Source organism: Elephantulus edwardii, unplaced genomic scaffold (assembly GCF_000299155.1).
Source record: "Elephantulus edwardii isolate Elephantulus edwardi_28Jun2011 unplaced genomic scaffold, EleEdw1.0 scaffold00093, whole genome shotgun sequence".
Classification (NCBI taxonomy): Eukaryota; Metazoa; Chordata; class Mammalia; order Macroscelidea; family Macroscelididae; genus Elephantulus; species Elephantulus edwardii.
This window is the reverse complement of record NW_006399843.1, coordinates 463,454-485,141: the sequence shown is the minus strand read 5'-3', so window position 1 is coordinate 485,141 and position 21,688 is coordinate 463,454. Positions and strand designations below refer to the sequence as shown.

The 21,688-nt window shown below is 38.2% G+C and overlaps 1 protein-coding gene across 1 annotated transcript in view; it reads left to right on the top strand.

Moving 5' to 3' along the window:
• ARHGAP20 (Rho GTPase activating protein 20) overlaps positions 1-21,688 on the top strand; it is a 146,022-nt gene that overhangs the window by 8,208 nt on the left and 116,126 nt on the right. The window contains exon 2 of the mRNA XM_006890859.1: positions 13,858-13,940. Within this exon, the coding sequence (XP_006890921.1) occupies positions 13,858-13,940 (83 nt within the window). The remainder of the gene's footprint in view (positions 1-13,857; positions 13,941-21,688) is intronic.

Genomic DNA, 21,688 nt, shown 5'->3' with positions numbered 1-21,688 from the left:
TCAGTTGGACCACCTATTGGTGGGTTGACTGCACAACTGCTTACGCACTAGGCCAGCAGAGCTCACATAAATGTACCTGAGTATATTATTTAAGATAAACTAAGATAATGGTTAAATTTTAATAAGCTAGTTCATAAATGTGACTGAATGCTTTTTTTCCTAGCCTTAAAACTTTAAGGCTCTTTAAATGTTCTCCTCCAAAAAAAAAAAAATGTTCTTCTTCAACACTTACTTTAATACTAAATTTAAATGTCTAAAAGTAACTTCTGCACCATTTTACTTAAAGTTAATGAAAATGTTTAGTCTTTTCTTCCTCCTTAAAATAGGACTAGAGCAAAAACATCATGTAAAATTACAATTTACCTGTAATGGAAGTCTTTAATCCAGCCCATCTCTTTGTATCTGTCTTAGTTATAGATGTAGATAGAGATGCCTTCAAGTTGTGCTGGAAAAGGATCTTGAACATACCATGGACTGCCAAGAAAAAAATAGGTCTGTTTTGGAGAGAGTGAAACCAGGTCTCTCCTTGGAGGCTAGGATTTTGAAGCTCTGCTTTGAAGCTCTTACTTTGGGCATATGGCCAGGCATCTGTCCTTGGAGAAGGACATCATGCTTGGAAGGGCGGACAGACAGCACAGGAGAGGGAGACCCTGGATGAGATGGATTGATACACTAACTAGGGCAGTGGGGGTAGGTGTGTTGGAGTTAGTGAGACTGGCTCAGGCCAAGGCAGGCAACTCTACGGCACATAACAATTATCATGGGCACCAAAAATGAACAGATTCAAATTGAAAGATTCTACTAATACAACTGTTCCTCCTCCTTTCTTGCTATGCGACAGAAAGCTGGACAGTTACTAGGGATGATAGACGAGAATTGATGCCTTTGAGCTGTGGTGTCTAGAGCATAGTACTGAATATACTATGGACTACTAGAAGAAAAAAACCAAGTTTATCCTAGAGAAGGTGAAGTCAGGCTGCTCCTTGGAGGCAAGGACTCCGAGGCACCATCTGACATACTTTGAGCATGTAGCAAGGAGAGACCAGTCCTTGGAGAGTGACATCATGCTTGGGAGGATGAAGGGACAGCGCAAGAGAGGAAGACCCTGGATGAGATAGCTTGACTCAGTGACTGGGGTAATGGGGTAGCTGTGGCAGAGACAATAAAGTTGTTACAGGATAGAGGCGGTTTCAGGGCAGTTGTACATAGGGTTGCTGTGAGTCCCGGATGAGCCGACAGCATATAACAACAACAATAATATTAAATTAACCTTGTCCTTTGGTTAATAGTGGAGTTGAAATTCTAGTGAGAATCTACTTAGAGATTTTTCATGCAAAGAATATTTTCTGAGTTGTTGCAAATTTTTTTAAAAAGCCAAAACTTAAATTTTCCCTTCAGTTACCTGTTAACACCTTCATTTTCCCACAGAAGACAGACCATGTGATCACTTTAAGGTCTCAGATAAAGACAGTGTTATTTACTCAGTTCTTGATAGTGTAGAATTGAAAACACTGGGTGGTTGACAGTGGAGGAAGTAGATTTGGGCAGGGAGGGGCAAACCATAATAGACAGGGATCAGATTTCCGAGAGATTGAAATGGAGAACCATATGAAACATTTTCTACAAAAATACATTGGGCAAGAGAGAAAGGATCATTGCCATTTTCATATATTACACTATATAAGATTTTTATATGTGTGAAAAAAATTATACTTTCTGGTTCTGGAGTTCAGTCTTTTAGTAGTTTTCTGGCACAGAGCCTAGTAATTTAGTCATTTTATAAATTAACTTTCTAAAATAATGCTTTAGGGAGATAACATTCATATACCATACAGTCCACCCTATTAAAAGTGTAGAATGACTTTTTATTTACAGTTGCGTATAATCTGCGCAGAGGCATTTGATTGTGTGGATTGTGACAAACATTTAAGAATGGGAATTCTAGAACACTTAATTCATATAAAGTCTATACCCAGACCAAGAAGCTGTTGTCCAGACAAAGCAAGGGAACACTGCATGGTTTAAAATCAGGAAAGATGTCCTTCAGGGCTGTATCCTTTCTCTAGACCTATTCAGTCTGTATACTGAGTAAATCATTTGAGAGGCTTGACTTTGTAAAGAGGAGTGTAGCATCAGGATTGGAGAAAAGCTCATCAACAAAATATATTGTGCACATGACCACAGTCTTGCTTGCTGAAAGTCGAGAGGACCTGAAACACTGTAGAAGATCAAAGACTACAGCTTTCAATCTGGATTATATCTCAACATCAAGGAAACAAATATCCTCACCATGGGGCCAATAGATAACATTATGATGCAGAGAGGTAAGATTGACATTATCTTCATCTTGCTTGGATTCACAGTCAGCCCCCTTAGTACCAGCAGTCAGGAGATCAGGAGACATACAGCACTAGGAAAGTCAGCTGTTAGGGGCCTCTCAAAGTCTCGAAGAGAATTTATGTCAGTCTAAAGACTAAGGTGTACCTGATTCAAGCAATACTTTTTCTAGTCACCTGTTATCCATCTGAGAAGTGAACAGTGAATAAGAATGACAGTAATCAATGCCTTCGTGCTGTGGTGTTGGAAAGCAGTACTCACAGTTATGGGCTGGCAAAGGAACAGATGTCTTGGAGAAAGTTCAGTCCTAGTGCTGTATGGAGGCAAGGATGGAAAAACTCACATACTTTGAGTGTGTTGTTAGGAGAAACTATTCCTTTGGAAAGGGGTATCATACTTGGAAAGGTGGAGGGTCAGAGAGATAGAAGAAGACCCTAGGTGAAGTGGTTTTGTACAGTGGCTGCCACAGTGGACTCAAGTGTGTTGAGAGGATAAGGATGGCACAGGTTATGGCAGAGTTCAGATCTGTTTTTCATAGGGTCACTAAGTCAGTCATGGCACCGTACAACATACCTCAGCGTGATCAGTCTTAAAATCTGTTCTTTGCCCCCAGAAAAAAATGTCATAGCCCTCATCTATCACTTATCAGTTTCTTCCTCCCATTTCCTCAAGCCCCAGACAACCACTAATCTAATTCAAGTCACTGTGTTATTTGCAGTCAAGTTAGAATGAACTCATAGCTAACCTTCCAGTGGATTTTCAGAGGCTGTAATCAAACAAATTGTGGATTTGAACCACAAGTCTTAGAGTTCTCAGAGCAACTCCTTACCGCTAAGTCACCAGTTCACCCTTAACTTTATAGATTTGCTTATTCTAGACATTTAATTTGCCCTCCAAAGAAATTACCAGGGAAAGAAAGACAGGTAGTCTCCTCCTATGCAATTAAACTGCATTTGAAAACCCACTCCAGGGTCAGCTATGGGTCCGCTCCAACTCCACAATACTCAACAACCCCAAGGACATTTCATTTAGGGGGCTCTGTTGACTTAATGGTACCAAAGACATGCAGTTGGAATCCACCAGCTGCTCTGCAGGAGAAAGATGGGAAGTCTCCTCTTGGGCATTTTACTGTTTCTGAAAGCCATCTGGAGGGTCAGCTGTGAGTTGGCTCCCACTTTGTGGTACATGACAACAGATGTTTCATATAAATGGAACCATACAATGTGCATTATTTTGTGATTGGCTCCTTTTACTTAGGGAACATTAGTAGATTAGTGGTAAAGAATTGTGCAGCTAGCCCCAAGGCACAGAGTTTGAACCTACCAGCTACTCTGCTGGAGACCGATGAACAGTCTCCTCTTGTGTGATTTACAGCCTATGAAAACATGCTGGAGGGTCAGCTAAGAGTTGATTTGAACTTAAGGACACATAACAATAGCCTTTTACTACAGATATTTTAATGTGTCAGTACTTCCTTTCTTTAACTGGCAACTAATATTCCATTGAATGGGTAAATAATAATTTGTTCATTATGTCCAATTGATAAATATTAGCATTATTTCCATTTTGAGTTTAAATAATGCTTCTATGAGTGTTCAAGTAACAGTTATTATATAGACATATTTTTTCATTTGTAATGGAATTGCTGGCTATGTTTAACTATTTCAGGAACCAAAAGACTATTTTCTAAAGTAGCTGTACCATTTTACATTTCCAGGAAGAATGTGTGAGGATTCATTGTCTCTCTCCTTCAGCAGCACTTGTTCTTGTCCTGTTTCTTTAAGTGATTTTTTAAATAGTTATTAAATTAGTTTATTTACAAAATTCGAATACATTGTTTTTCAGTACAGATTCTACCAATTTCCCTCACCTGGCCCACACATCAAATTGTACAACTCCATGATTAATCAATCCCCCCTCCCCTTGCACATCCTCATCCCTCTGCTTCCACCCTTTCCCCACCATGGATCCTTATACTCCTTCTACAATAATGGTTTTATACAGTATTTGTCCTTGTGGAACTAGTTAGTTAACTGTTCTTATTTTTTTTTTATCATTGTGTTTTAAAATATCTCCTAGCAGCCATCTACTATCTCATTCTGGTTTTGATTTACATTTCCCTTTGGCTAATGTTTCAGGTATTTCATTGAGATGCTGTCAAGTACCTCTCCAGAATACTAAGGAGTAGTAATATCAGTGTCAAGACTATGGTGCACCTGATTCAGGCCATGGTCCTTTCTATCGTTTGCTATTAATCTGATAGTTAGACTAAGGGTGACAGAAGAATCATTGCCTTTGAGTTGTGGTGTTGGAGAAAAGTACTGAATGGGCTGCCAAAAGAACAAACAATTATGTCTCAGAGAAAGTGAAGCCAGAGTTCTCTTTAGAGGTAACAAGGATGAAGCTTTGACTCATACACTTTAGGCATGTTGTTAGGGGGCACCATTCCTTGGAAAGGGATGCCATGCTTGGAAGGGTGGACTCAAGTATAACAGAGTAAGGATGGCAAAGAATAAAACAGGGTTCAGATTCGTTGTTTGTAAGGTCACAATGAGACCTAGATGATGGGTTGACACCGAACAACAGCTTGGCTAATAGTGTTGAATTTTTTTTTTTTTTCCATGTGCTGCTTGGCCATTTGTATTTCTTCTTTAGAGAACTATGCACTCAGATACTTTGCCAGTTTTTAAATTCTTTTAAAATTATCAAGGTATAATAAATAGTGTTTTATTTAATCTGAGTACAACCCCCTTATCAGATGTATTATTGCAAAAATTTACTCCCATTTTGTAGGTTGTCTTCCCCCCCCCCTCATTTTTGACTGAGATCCTGCAAGTATTTTTAAATAACGCAGTTGACAACACATTTTTATAATAGTAACTATGGTAACAAGAAAATAATCAACTCTCTAAAAAAGGAGTATGGAAGATATAAGGAGAAGTGTAGCTAAATAATCTATAAGAGACTATCAGAAATATCTTATAGAGCTTTATTTTCTTTAGACAGAAAGAATTATTTTATTTTTGCATTTTAAGTGCAATAATCAGCTAAATGTCTAAGATAAATTATTGTTAAAAAAAGTCTCTGAGATCTAGCCAGCTTCTGATTTTGTGGACAAAATTCAGATTATGAACCAGGCTTGGAAGGTTTTGCCTCACAGCAAACATGGGACAAACACTTGGTTATATTACTTAGTATAGGCTGCACCACTTCTCTTGTTGAGGAGTTTAGATGGCTGGTTCTTTCACTTCTTAATGGTATTCTTTGAAGCACAAACTTTTTTAATTTTGATGATGTCCAGTTATTTTTTTTCTTTTCTTTTTTGCCTCTTGTGGTTTTGGTGACCTATTTCAGAAACTATTGCCTGATCCAAGATCACAAAGATTCATAAGTGTACACATATACTTTTATCTAAGATAATTAGATTTTTTACGCTCATGTTTAGGTATTTTATTTGTTATGAGTTACTTTTTCTGTGTGGTGTGAGGTCAGGGTCTCCTTTATTCTTTCACCTGTGGATAGCTAGTTGTTTCAGGATCATTTGTGGAAATAATTTTTTTTAACTTTACTGTCAAGTATTCGGCCAAGAAAATAAACAAATCTGTCTTTTAGAAAAGTGAAATCAGTTTGCTCCTTGTCTTACATTCTTTGAGTATGTTGTTAGGAGAGGCCAGTTCTTAGAGAAGGGCATTATGATTAGAAAAGGGGAGGGTCAGCGAAAAAGAAGATCCTCAATGAGATGGATTGACACAGTGACTGAACAGTAGGCTCAAGTGTGTTGGAGTAGATGAGGATGGCACACATTAGAGCAAGGTACAGGTAAACTGTTCATAGCGTTACTAGGAGTCCCAGTCGACTCCATGGACAAAACAGTAACTGTCAAGTATATGTTAATTATATGGATGGGATGGTAAATGTGAACATGATGTTCAGAAGATATAGTTACCAACAAGCTCCAGTCAGTACTATTCCCTATATAGACACAATTATAGCCGAGCCCTTGAAGAGTTGGTTTCTTTTTTTCTTTGTTTGTGTTTGGGGCTATGGCAGCAATGTAGAAAATGGGTGAACTTTAGAATGATTTTAAGGTCAGTCTCTGTTAATTTTATAGTTTGTGCCAGGCATTGTATTAGGCTTTGGGAATGTACAGATAAGCCTGCTGCAGAGTAGTTTCAGTAAATCATTGTGGAGAGAAGGGAGTTTAGAAAGCAGATGCAGTCGCCAATCTCTAGAAAGGAAGGCAGGCAAATCATAAAATATAAAATGTTACATGAGCTTGTGAACTAGGAGCACAGAGATGTTGAGTATAACATTAATATCACTAGTTTAATAAAAGAACTAAAATTGAAGGCATTTTAGAGATTATCTGTTAATATTGCTACATTTTTGTCTTACTATCTTATATAACTTTGGGCATGTTGCTCAGAGAGGCTCTTCCTTGGAGAGGCTATTGCTTGGAGAGGCACATCATGCTTGGAAAGGTGGAGGGAGACCCCTAGTCGGGTGGATTGACACAGTGACTGTAGCAATGTTCCTCATGTGTGTCAGAGATAATGAAGAAGGCACAGAAAAGGACAAAGATCTGTTCACACAATTGTTAGGAGTCATATACGACTTAATGACACCTAACCACAACAAATGAATATAAAAGAAGAAAACAAATCACATTGCTGTTTTCATCTGAAGTTGGGTCCTCTGTTTATAAATGCTTGGGCAAAAGAAGCTTTTTGACCTGAAGTACTGAATATGGCAGCAGTTGAGTTTTTTTTGTTATTATTTGTTGCCAAAGAGTAGATTACAACTCATAGCAACCCTGTGAACAGTAACTCTGAACCTTACTCTGTCCTGAGTCAGTCTTATAGTTTCCAATACTCCTGCCCTCATTACCACAATAATTATGTCAGTCCATCTAGGGTCCTCCTCTCCTTCGCTGACCCTCTACCCTTCCAAGCATAATGTCCTTCTCCTGGCAGTACAGACCAGTTTGTTCTTTTGGCAGTCCCTGGTATGCTCAGTACTCTTCTCCAGCACCACAACTAGAAGGCATTGATTGTACCTATGTCATCCCTAGTCATTGTCCAGGTCTCAAAAACATAGCAAGCAATTGAGCACACTACAGCCTGGATCAGACACACTTTAGTTTCTAGACTTACATCTTTGCTCTTCAGCACTCTGGAGAGGTGCCTGATAGCCAACTTTCCTAAAGTAACTTATCTTTTGATTTCCTGACTGCTGATGCCAAGAGTGTGGATCCTAGCAAGATGCGATTCTTATCAGCCTCAATCTTTTCTCCATCTGTCATGATGCTGTCAGTTGGCCTGGTGCTGAGATTCTTGATTTTCTCAGTATGGAGATACAACCCATATTGATGATTGCAGTCCTTGACCTTCTCCTGCAAATATTCAAGTTCTCCTCCGTTTCAGTGAACCAAAGTTGTGTCCTATGCATAATGCAGGTTGATGAGTCTTCCTCCAATCCTGATGCCACATTCTTCTTCATAAAGGCCAAATGATCTGTTCCACATATAGACTGAAAAGGTATGGAGAAAGGATACATCTGTGACGCATGCCTTTCTTGATTTTGAACCATGCTGTGTTTCCTTGCTCTGTTCGTAAAACAGCTTCCTGATCTAGGTATAGATATCGCGTGAGCACATTCAAGTCTGAGATGAGATTCTCATTCTTCTCAGTGTTAGCCACAGTTTGTTTTGATCTACACAAGAAAATGCCTTTGCATAGTCAATAAAACACAAATCGATATCCTTCTAGGACTTAGTTTTCAGCCAAGATCCATCTGACATTGGCAGTGGGTACCCTTAGTGCCGTGGCCTCTTCTAAACGCAGCTTGCATTTCTGGCAGTTTTCTGTCAATGAACTGTTCTAGTAATTTTTGGATAATCTTCAGCAAGATCTAGAAACAAAGATAATAAAGGAGGAAGTTCAGGCTGCTCTGAAAGGAATTAAAATAAGGCCCCAGGAATTGATGGAATACCAATTGACATATTTCAACAAACAGAAATAATCTTGGATGTGCTCACCAGATTGTGCCAAGAAATCTGGAGGCCAGCTACCTGACCAACTGACTGCTTCATTCACAAAAAAAAGGTGATCCAAAAGACTGTGGAAATTGTTGAACAATATCACTAATGTCACATGCGAGCAAAATCCTGCTGAAGCAGCAATTGAGACTGCCTAGAAAAGAAAACATCTGCTTTTTCTCTGGTGTTTATGTTTTATCTCACTAACAAATGCAAATGGCTGTTGGTGAAAAGACAACACCTAAAGAAATTCAGTTTTACAACTTATTCTAAACACTTCTCCCATCTTCATGGGACAGGGAGCAGGTGGGTATGATAGAAACGACTTGACTTTTATTTTTAACTCCTATGAAATTCTTGTTTAGGTGCTTAAGGTTAGGTAAAATAATATCCTGTCAATAAGGTCATCCCCAAATGTTTTATACATTTTATTATTTCACTCATGGATAGTTAGACGATAGATGACTATTGGTTTTTGTTGTTGTTTTGTTTTACTTTAAAGAAGGTTACCTTTTCAACAATATTTCACTGCAGAATGCCATCCACTATTTTGAGTCATCTAGGTATGGCCATCAAACACCTGAATGTTCTTGATGAAAAATCAGATAGTGTATTTTGACTTTTTTAAAATTAACAACACCGTACACATTTCAGGCTAATCTGTTTCTATGAAGCAAAAAATCCGTTTTCCCTGTCACTGAACAATTGTGAAATTTGTTGAAGCTGGTATAAACTTTACAACAACCTGTTATGAAAAGACTGTACTCCTGTGCATTTAAAAGGAATCAGTAGTTTCCTTCTATTTTTAATTTTTTTTAATGAAAGTTTTTCGAGAACTTGTATTTCCATGCATTCATTGTTGCACATTTTCCTCCCTGTCTACTTTCCCCCACCCCCCAGCTTTTCTTTTTGAGAAAAAAAAATTGTTTCATTGGTATGTAATTCCCCACTCCCACCCCAGTCCACATTACTATGCAGTTCATATTCTGGACTGTTGTCATGCAAATCATATATTCCTTTTAATCAGTTCTTGCCTTCATCTGTTTCAATGTAGTGCACATTATTTATCTCCTTTTTTCATAGTTCCCCCTAACCCTGATATTTTCTTTCTATTTTGGTGAATTGTATTTTCATGTAGCTATTATAAACAAAAACCAATTCTAGGTCTTTATTGCCCGAGAACAGATTCTGCAATAGAGCAAAAGGATTGTTCTGAAGTCATTGGCCCTTTGTTTTCCTAAATTGTTGAGTAAAAGAGATTTGTGCATTTTGAATGAATTAATACCTTAATCTATTTATTAATCCCTCAGTTATCCTCACTGTTTTTAAGACTTTTCCTTACTTTCAAAAGAAGCATATCCTTTTAATACCTAAATGTCTGTTGTGTGTGGTGCTTATTTTCTTGGATCTCCAGAGCAAGTCTTTGATAAACCTTTAGCATAAGAATATACATAGCAAAGACCTAAGAGATTTTGTTACTCAGATTTTCTCATTTTGTAGAAAATGGAGGCCCACAGAGGCAATTGAATTGCCTTGGATTGCATATCCCATAATTGGGGTTCAGTACCGTAGGGTTGGTTTCAATTTACAGTTGGCTTGGTAAGGGGAATACACCATTGCCTGTTCCTTTGCCATTCTCACAATCTGTCTCATTGTGGATTTTCCTCTTTATTACTAACCCTGTGCTTTTACCAAGTATGATGTCTTCTCCAGAGCCTGGCCTCTCCTGATAGCATGTCCTACGTAGGTGCGAAGTCTCTCCATCTTCATTTCTAAGGAGCATTCTCTGTGTACTTCTTCCAAGGCTGATGTATGTGTTCTTTGACAATCCATGGCATATTCATTATATTCTTCTACATCATATTAATAGCATCAATTTTTCTTTGGTCTTCCTTATTCTTTGTTCAGCTTTCAAATGCATATGTGGTAATTGAAAATACTTTGGTTTTAGTTAGGCACATTGTAATCCTTAAAGTGGCATCTTTGTTCTTTAACACACCATTAGGGGGTTTTGGTCTGTTTTCGTCATAGATTTTGATCATGAGTCTAAGGAAAAGGAAGTCATTGACAACTTCAGTCTTTCCTGACAGAGGAGTGGTGGCATATCCCATGAGAGTAGAAGAGTTAAGTCTCAGTGCAAGCAGCAGGGCCTCACGTATAAACAGTGTTCTATGGCTAGTTTGACTGCATTCTCTTGAATCTGAATCCAGCTGCATGAGGGGATCTACTCAGCATTTAATTCTTCATACAGTTGACTGTTTTATAACTTAGAAAATACCATTTGATCACTATGTGTATAATTGATCCTCTCAGAACACCCTTGCAGAAGGAAATTTGTCACCCTTCTTCAATTATCTGTTCTTCTGTTTTAGCAGATACTTACACTGCCAACTCAAAGCAGTCAGTTTGAATTCACCAGCTGTTCTGTGGGAAAATGAACATTCTCTTCTCGTGTGATTTACAGCCTCTGAAAATCTGATGAAGGCTCATACATGATTCAGTTCCAACTTGACAGTCTCTGAAAAATCTCTTTGTATCAGAAGACTTTAATTTGACATCAACAGACTCCTAAGGAATATATGCCAGGGGTTTCCTGAACTCTGAATTTGTTATAAAATTTAGCTCATAGCTTTTGTAAATTTTTCAAAGAACACTGTCTAACATTAACCTGAATTCCTCATTCTATAGTTTAGCCCATTTCTTTATTTCCCTCTTCTTTTAAATGACCCTTAATATTGTCTGTATTATAACTAAAAAGTGTAAGCATTATTACTAAAATTTGGAGATTATTACTATTCCCATGTGAAGAATTGCAGATCCTTTACATTTTTCTTAGACTCTTTTTTTCCTTCATAGAGTCTTCATATTTTAAATTATTTTTATGGCTTTGTTTTGATGTTGGACCCTTTTCAAGTTTTTCATAAACCAGGAAGCCAAAAAGCTCAATTCTAACAATCATGTACTATTGAAGATGTAGTTTAAAGACTTTGCTCCACTGACGGCAGTGTCCGAGGGTTAGGAGTAACTGAAATAGGCCAACTTAGAACTGTGGCCTCAACGTGGTTGGTGAGGCAGACAGACCTTCAAGGTCAAAGATGAAAGAGGATAAAGAGCCCAGATTTCACCATTTCAGGCTGAAAACATGTCTGGAAAAAAGAAGTGTAAGGACACTTCAGAAATCAAGCCCAGCCCTGATGGTAAAACAGAATCCTAAAAAAAAAAAAAAAAAAAAATGGAATACTTCTGACCAAACTCCCACTCCTCTTCATAAAATCTTCAAGACTTTCCCCATCAGGAGAAGCTTGCTAGACCTTACAGCACAAATGTGTTGCAGACCGAGGGTCCCAAAGAATAGAATAATTTTATAATTATTAATAAAGAGACAAACAGCCAGGAATGAGATAGAGCAGAGAGCATAAAACAGGGGGTCAGCAGTTCTCGACTGAAGACATCAAGCCATGCTTCTCTGAGTATTTATTTAGAATCATAAGATAATAAAAGTAAAATCACAAGGAAGTACAAAACAAGGGATAATGGTGAAGTCTTTTACAGATAAGGCCAAGTTGCTCTTTATGCTAATCTCAAGAGGGAGGGGTTCATTTGACACAAACTAAGAACAATGTTAACTCCTAGGGAACGCCCATTGCCACAAGGTGGCCTTCAGTTTGTATCAAGCTTCCCTCATTTCCCGATACAGCATTTGGTCTACTATTATTATTAAATTTAATAGTCGGCTTCCCTCACAAATGTCTCCCAGATTTCTCTCTCAGTGATGCCCCCACATTTCCCTCTTTCTGTGATGCCTGCCATCACCCTAGCCTCAGGATGGTTAGACCCTTGTGGATTATATCCTTGAGAGATGGAATGAGTGAGAACAGTGGGAAGGGTTTGTGATCTGTATTCTATAAACTAGGTTATTGAAATCACTGGTGCTGGAAAAGATTGTAGACTCTTCTTGGAATCTGATTCAAACTGTATGTTCTCTTCAGAAGAAAGGCACCAAACAGACAACATACAAACATTTTTAGTCATTTGTCCTGCCTAGAAGCTGATTCACAGTTAAGAAGACCTCCTAGCTGAAATAATTGGTATTTTTTTCTTATATATCCTGCCTTTTATTAATGTTTTAAATAGTTGTTCTATTTTCGTTTCCGTTTTGCTAAAGGCAATTTGGATGTGTAGATTCCACAGAAAGCTGACAGGAGGATCCAGGGCACTGTTAACATTGAGGCCAGGGCAATGGTGACAGTGTTCTTCCTGAGAGAGATCCCTGGGGGAGAATGAAGTTTGAGCTAAAGCAGTTCTGCCTTCCCTTATTTACTGCGTGATTCTTCCTTTTTTCTTGTGTTAAGATAAAGATTTTCTTTGACTAGCTAAAATAGCAATTTTATTATGAATCATGAGAATACTAAGCCAGCTAAAAAAGAAACAGAAATCCAAACTGGTTACCATCAGGCCAGTTACAGGCTGGAGGGTTTGGATCCGTGACCTAAGCTGAGCTGTTATGCTCCCCAGGGCTCCTTCCCCAAGCATGGTGGCCCAAGTCCACAGGTGGTACAGTACGGTAAAGGGGTATCAAGAGGGGAAAATAGTGTTTATGACACAATCTGAATTTTATTCATGTCTGTTATTAATGTTAGTTTTAGTATGAACATTGTTAATGTTAATAATTCAGTTCCTCTATAAAGTCCTGTAACTGCTACAGGTGGTACCTATAAGATGATCCTTATATATAAATATATAAGATCAACTTTGAAAAGTATACATCTTGATAATTCAAGTTGAGAAAACCTATTTACCTCAAATTTTAGGTCTTTGGAAACAGTATTGGAATTAGACAGTTGATTCTAGATTAATAAAACTACCCGGGAAAAGATCATTTTCTTCATATAGCCTTTTTAATTTTTTTTATACCCCTTTTTTAAGTTAAAGCAAAAATCTGTATTTATAATAAGATTTTTCAAATCTGTAAATATTTAAATTTGAAATAAACTTTAAAGCTTTATTAATCATTACAATATGACTCTAGTCAGTGTCCCTTTGCGTTAACAGGAATTTTCTTTCCTTATGCTGTCTTTCTGAATGCTGTTTTTCTGTGAAGTCCAGCTTGGGGAGAGTAATACTTCACAGATAATATTTTTGGTAGAAATGAGGTAGTACACAAAAGCCTGTAGAATAGACCCTAACACGTAAAAAACACTATCTCATAGTTGGGATCAGTCATAGCGGTTCTGATGGGGCTGATCTCATTCTGGTCAACAATTAAACTTTTTCTTCTCAGACCTTAAAAAAATGCTTGCTGTCTATACTTTTTGACACTTAACAGTCTTGTTTTAAATGTTGTCGTTTACATCCACAATGAGCTTGAAGTTTTGATAGGCAAGAAAAGGTGATACGAAACGTACTGAATCAGATTGAGAATTAGTATTTAGTTGATCACAAGCAATATGGTCTTCATTTTGTTTTGTTTTGCTTCTTAACAGAAAATGAAAACACTAGCAGAAAGGAGGAGGAGTGCTCCATCTCTTATTCTGGACAAAGCCCTGCAAAAACAGCCTAGTACCAAGTAAGGAAAAAGCTTGCTATTCACCAAGTATGTGCTTGAAAGTGTGTATCAGAGGAAGTATTTTAATAACGTTTTTCAACTTCTTTCTGTGGTTGTATTAAATACCTGAAATAACGCTGCAGAACTCCTTGTCGACCAGACCACCATATATACATGCGTGTCTGCACGTGTATGTGTATCTATCTCTCTCACTGTGTGTGTGCATTAAGTGGTATTAAGTCTAATGAGCCCCAAGGGTATAGATTAACTGCTACACTAAGGGGAGATGGTTATACTTACCTGACTTACTGAGAAATGCCATTTATGATTGCTTTGAGTTTGTTGTTGTTGATTGCCTTCAAATTGAGCACGAATCCTAGCAACCCTATGAACAAATGGCCCGAAGCCCCTCTACAACTATTGACATTTATCAGAGTTCATAGAGTTTCCAGAGGCATGTTATTTAGGAAGTGGATGCCACTCCTGCTTCCAAACATGTCATAGTATGTTACTGTGTTTATGTGCTGTTGAGTTGCCTGTAGTGTACAGTGACACTATGTACAGCAACGCTGAACCCTTCCCTGTCCTGAGCCAGTCTCTCTAACTCTGACACACCAATCCTCATCGTCCCAGATACTATATCAATCCATCTCATCCGTGGTCTCCCTCTCATGCACTCCCCATCCACCCTTCCGAGCATGATGTCCTTCTCCAAGGACTGATCTCTCCTGGCCACAGGCCCAAACTGAGGTGGAGCTTCAAAATCCTAGCCTCCAAGGAGAAACTTAGTTTTACCCTCTCCAAGACAGACCAATTTGTTTTGGGTAAGCAATTCAATATAATAACACATAGTCATGCCCTTTCCTACCCATGTCTACCTATACACTAGTGGGCACTTTACATTAGAGTCAGGTCTCCAAATTCCTACCTCATTAATAAGAAGAAGTGTAGAGTTTTATGTTAAAATAACCCTAGGGAAGTATTTATGTAAGTTAAAGTTGTCGTGTTTTCATTTCAGTTGTTTTTTATGATGTTTTCTAGGTCAATAATGAGTGCTTAGTGTTTTGAAACAGGACCTTCACCTGTCTTGTGGAAAGCATGCTTTTACTTGATGTAACTGTTAGATGGTTAGACCTTGAATGTGCACAATATGTTTTAAGTAATGTGATCTCAGCATTGGAAAAGAACCTTACAAGTCATGGTTCCTAAGCCTTTGTAGTTCACTCTCCTGCAATGAGACATAGGTGTCTGCATGATTTTCAGAAATTACCTACAGGTGATTCTGATGTAATATTAATGAAGAACTTATGGCAAGTTAGAAATTTGTGCTTGACAGACTCTCTAAATTGTGAAACAAATTTTTAAGACATAAAGCATAGGATTAGATTTTTTTATTAATCATGTTTAAATTCCCACTTTAAGGGTGATATATTAGTTCTTCATTTTTTTTTTTGTTTGTTAGGAACAATTGAAAATTTGTTTGTTTTAGTTGGAGATTCAGTCCTAGTGTAGCAACTGTTCAAGAGAGCATTTGTCTTTTGACTGTCTCTCTATAACATGGTGTTCCTGAGATTACATAAATGATGTGTTTAGAAACTGTTAATGAGTTTGCTATGTTAAAGAAGTCTTATAGGAAATTGTTTTATGAAGCAAGTAATTTCTTTTTCCAGAGTCAAAATGATTTTAACTTTCCTGATTAGAATTTAACATTTTTACCAGCTATACAAAGGAAACAACAAGTATTTCTAAAGTTCAAGTTGGTAACTCAGAAGTTACCTAAAAAGGATCATTAGATACCTCTTGAGTTACAACATGAGCCAATCTCTAAGACTTATGTGTATTGTGAAGACATTCAGCAAAGTAATAGTATCTTATTAACTGGCTTTGCATTTCTGGAACCACCACTTGTCATTTTGCTGTGCTGTGATGCCTTGTCTGTTGTTATGATGCTGGAATCTATGCCACCGGTATTTCAAACACCAGTAAGGTCACCATACTGAATAAGTTTCAGCAGAGCTTCCAGACTAAGACAGACTGGCCATCCATTTCTGAATTATGAAGCCAGGAAAACATTCTAGATGGAAGGGGAACATTGTCCAATATTTCACAGGAAAATTATCTCCCCGGATTGGAAGGTACTCAAGCCATAGCTGGGAGAAATGCATCCTCAAAGTAGAATCTACTGCAATGATGAAGCTGGAGTATAGCTTTCACCCAATGAAGGACCTTCATTTGCTTGCTGATATAGCAAGACTCAAACTGAGAAATGGCTATAAGCAACCATTAATATTTTAGAACTTGAAATGTGCAAAGTATAATCTAGAAAAAGTGAACGTTGTCAAAGATTAAATGGAGCACATAGAAATTTGATATCCTGTGTGATATTTTGCTAAGATGGACAGGTATTGACCATTTTGAATCTGACAGGGACATTGTGCTTGGAAGGATGGAGGGTCAGCAAAGGAGAGTATACCTCAATGAAATGTACTAAGACAGTGACTACAGCAATGGGCTCAAGTGTGACAGAGATGATAAGGATGTCACAGGATGGGATGGGATTTGGATCTGTTAGTTGTAGGGTCATGATGAGTCTCACTCAAAGCTCCTAACAACAACAGCAAGAGTGTGTGTGTGTGTGTTTCTTCCAGTCGTCCCTGAGTTTATAATCAGTGGTGTATCAATATCTAATCAGTGGTAGACTGAGAACAACAAAGTGACAGATACGTGTACTATTTATTGTGTTAGTAGTAACAAGAACACAGTATTGGAGTAGAGTGACTCTGAAGATGACAGCAGATGGAAGCTTAGAGATGAGAGATGCAGAATCCAGAAGCCAACTAGATTCTGATATTAAATTTATTTGAACAAGGCAGTTGCATTTCTAAGTCTGGCCTGAAGCAAGATTGGATTACAACCTTTGGATTCATTCGTGGTAAATTTCAACAACTCCTGAGGTTTCCCTGGGCTGAGTTTCCAAGGATGCCTAGAACGACTCTGGGAAATGAGAGCTCTCTTAGTCATGGAGTATTGACCTCCCTTCCTCAGTCACTCAAGCTGAAGAGATGCCAGGAGATTCCTATCTGGCCAAAGTTCTAAGTTCTAATTAGACACGTATATGGATTTGGATAAGAATGAGTGAGTAGTGGTCAGTTAGCAGTGGAGGTCTGGAAAAGTCACTGCCATCTACTTCCTTTTGGTCAGCCCACTCCTATTGTGAATGACCGCCCCACACACACACACACACACAAAGCAAACAAAAACCCTGACATCATCATCTCAGGCTACTCCCACACCGTGTTTTGTAAGTTCCTCAGTACTCCATTTTCTTTTTTATCCAGTAGGGTTAACAGCATAATCTTAATACTACTTTGAAGTAGATGATAAATTATCAACCTTTAAATTAATAGGAATAACTTACCGAGGACTGTGTAAAATGTAATTACATATTTAAAAAACATCTCTGCTTATGGTACTTTAGTGTGAACCTTCCAGAAATGGCAAGAGAAAGAAACTGAATGACCTCTTAACCACCTCTCATGCTGAGACTGTGATCACTGTAGTAACAGTTTGATGTTATTTAAAGGAGATAGGGAAGTTACTGGCCTTCTTTCAGAATTCTAGAAACCTTGTGTACCTAAATAGGGTTTCTTGGTACAAGAGTTATAAATAAAATTTTGAATTTTAAAGATTTTTTTTTAATCTTAAGATCTCCAAATCACAATAAGCAATATTGACTTGTTATCTTGGGAAAAAAACCTGTGCCAAACCCAGTTCCTTGTGCTGTTTTGCATGCCAGTTGGCTCTGCACCCAGCTTATTCCTACCGCTTTGCACAGCGTGTTCTGAGGTTTTAATTGAGAGATCCATAGAGGAGCCAAGGTATGTGATGAGAAGAACGCCAAAATAGATATTTAATATGTAAATATTGCCAGCAACCTGCATGGTCCCTTTATTCCCTTGCAAGGAATGTTATTCAAAGTTGTAAAATTTAGAAGAGACAGTAGTTACTTATAAGGCGGCAAAGTTGGCAGTTTTGCCAAAATGAAGGTCATTGATGAGGTAAAAGGCTTCCCAGACCCACATATCACTGTGTGCTTACCAGGGTACTTTGTATATTTCTTAAAAACAATTCAGTCTGTTCCTGGTTCAGTGTGTTAATTTCTTCTATGGGATTCTGGGAGGTAATCTTTAGATAATACTAAGTCTCTTCACTTTCTTTTGGGCACAGAGTCAAGTTAATTCATTTCTGCACTTACAGAGAAGCACATCCATTTAATTTCTTCATCCAGCTGTACTCTTAATTTGTTATTTGCGGTTATGATTCAATTTAAACTGTCCCGTTGGCAAAAGGGGCCGCTGCCTCATCAGGGACTGACTGTGTTATAACCCTTCTTCAGCTCTCTGCACAGGGTTAATCGCCTGCCCCTAAAGCTTCAGTACTGTGTGTTGGGCTTGATACTCCCTGCCCTGCTTGAAGCCTAGGGTTTCTCAGAGGAACGTTGGCATTTCATGATTAGCTTCCCTGAAAAAGGCAAGTATGAAGAAAATGTCAGTCCACACTCAGTATTATCAAGCCCATTCTGCATCATAGTAACCCATCAGGACAGAGTAGACTATCCCAGACAGTTTCCAGAACCGTTCAGAAACACACTGCCTCTCCTTTCTTCCTCAAGAGTGTCCAGGGGATCGAAACTGCTGACCTCTGAGTTAGAAACCAAGTGGAACCACTGTGCACCAGAACACCTTGACAGGAAGAAAGCACACTTACATTGTTATTACTGCTGAGAAGCCTCATACTATTGTGGTTAAGGAAGTATGAACAGCCCTGGTTCCTGACTTCAGTTCTACCCTGTTACTGACCAGTTTGTAAGAATTTAGTATTTTACTGGGCCTCACTTTTCTCCTCTACAAAATGGAGATGAACTCATGGAGTATTAAAAAGTTAAATTTTAGTGTATCTAGCATGATGCATTCTTGTAAATTTTTTGTTAAATGACATTTTAAACAATCCCTATGGTCTCCTATCATGTGATGGCTAATTTTGAGTATTCCACATTTAGGTCTTAACTTGGCATCCCGTCTGCTTGTTAAATGAAGGAATGATACTTTATCTGTTCTTGAAAATCTACATGTACAGTTCTAGATAAAAGAACAAATACTATAAATATTAGCTAAAATTAACAAATAATTGCATTCCCCCACCTCCTTGGTTAAGAAGGTCAATTCTCATTTGACATGGAAAGGGAACTAATTATCCATTTCTCTCTGAGAAAGTACCACAGGCAATAAGAAGGGTCTGTCTGCGGTGACTAGCTGTTTAGTGTATGTTGATTTAAATACTCACATGTTTAACATGCCATCTGGTATAGATTGAATTATGTCCCTTCAAAAAAAATGTGCTAGAATTCTAATCTTTCTGCATTTGGATGCAATCCCATTTGGAAATGGAGATTTCTTTGTCATGGTAATGAGGCTATATTAGTGTAGGTATGTTTCAGAGCAATCTCCAAAAATATAAAAGGATTAGATTAGGCCCAGGTGAGGGACAGATTACACAGCACATGGGCGAGGAACAGAGGCTAAGTGAAAACAAGGACCTTCCCCTAGAACTGACATGGACAGTGAACCTTCCCTGAGAGCCGAGGCTCCGAATTCTGGCTTCTAGCTTCTGAATACCCATTGGCTAGGGCATTGCACTGCTAACCCGAAGCTAGTGCCTGCCTTCCATTAGTGACTCCAAGGGAGAAAGAGCATGATCTCTAGATGTTCTCCTGTGCAATTTACAGCCTCCAAAAACCCACTACAGGGTCAACTCTCAAGATTTTTCTGACTCCGTGACAAAGTTTTAAGAAACTGTGAAGAAATAAATTTTTGTTTGTCAAAGTCACTCGCTTGCCCTACAGCCAGGAGAAGATAAAATAGATGAACAGGACCGTCTAAGAATCAAATCCCAATGTACATCCAAAAACTTCTCCAATAGGGTTAAAAGGGAAGCCACAGATAGGGAAAAATATTTGGCAATGACATGTCCAATAAGGGACTTAAAAAATACTCAGGCACCACAACAAGATAAAGGTAAACAATCCAATTGAAAAATGGGCACAGGATATGAACAAACACTTCACCAAAAAAGACATTCAGATGGCCAACAAGCACATGAAGACATGCCCAAAATCCCTAGCTCTAAGAGAGATGCAAATCAAAACAACTATGAGATATCATCTCACCCCAGTAAGAATAGTAAAACTCAACAGAGCAGCAGACAACAAATGCTTGGAGAGGTAGTGGAGAAACTGGAACCCTCATTCGCTGTTGGTGGGAATGTAAAATGGTGCAACCACTGTGGAAGGCAGTGTGACTCTTTCTCAAAAAATTGGAAATAGAAACACCATTTAACCCAGCAATTCCACTACTAGGAAAATACCTTAGAGAAACCAGAACTTCCACCTAAGCAGATATATACACACCCTTATTTATTGTGGCTTTGTTCACAATAGGAGTGTTGGAAACAACCTAAGTGCCCATCAACAAACGAATGGATAGAGAAGCTGTGGTATATTCACACAATGGAATACTATGTTGCATTGAAAAACAGGGAACTCATGAAATATTATTCAAAATGGGTGACCCTGGAGGACATTATGCTGAGTGAAATATCTCAGTCACAAAAGGACAAATACTGCATAGTGCCACTGTTGTAAAACAGGACTGATACTGGATTTGAGGGGAACCTAAGAAAAGAGGGGATAATCTATACTGCATTGAAACAAATGAGGGAGAGAACTGTTTAAAAGGAATATATGATTAGGTATTATTTTCATGACAAGATTCTAGAAAGACAAACACATAATAAAGTGGACTGGGGTGACGGGGGAGATTGTATAACAATGAAAAATTTTTTTTTCTTATCAAAGAGAAAAGCAAACTTGGGGGAGGGGTAGACGGAGTAAAATGTGCAAAAATGAATAAATGGGGGAAAATTATGAATTAAAAAATTAAATTAAAAAATATGAAAAAGTAAAAAAAAAGTCACTTACTTGCATTATAATGAAGATTTCATTTGTATTTGAATCACTTCCACTTGTTCTTTTTCTGAACAGCTTTTGGTATAGTGAGAAACTCTGGAGAAAGAAGTCTCCTGCCTGCTCTATTACTGCTATCTAATAAGACTTTTGTGGATTCACCTGTCCTTTTCTGTGACTGTGATGTTTTCCTCATCTGTAAATGGTGGTGTGGGATCACTGGGGTTAGGTGCCATTGAGTCGAATACAGCTTATCATGATTCAGTGAACATCAGATCTGAACCTTGCCCTATCCTGTGGCATCCTCATTATTTCATCCATCTGGTTGAGGATCTTCTTCTCTGACCCTCTACCTTTCCAAGCATGATGTCCCTTTCCAAGGACTAGCCTTGCCAAACAAAATGCCCAGCCTATTTGAGATGAAGCGATGTCATGTTTGCCTCCAAGGAGCACTCTGGCCTTAATTTCCCTAAAACATATCTATTTGTTCTTTTGGCAGCCTATATTCAGTACTCTTCCTCAGCACGAATGCATCAACAGTTCAAATGAATCAGTTCCTCTGTCCAGCTTTCAGATTCATTGCGAGTTATTGAAAAGATCATGGACTAAACCAGATGTACCTTAGTCCTCAAACATTGTGCGGTATAGTAGACTAAATTCTTCATTTACATAACTTGGCTTGGCAGCAGTGCTACAGTTTTTTATTTTTATGCTAACATAACTTGTTGTTGTTATGTGCCATCGAGTC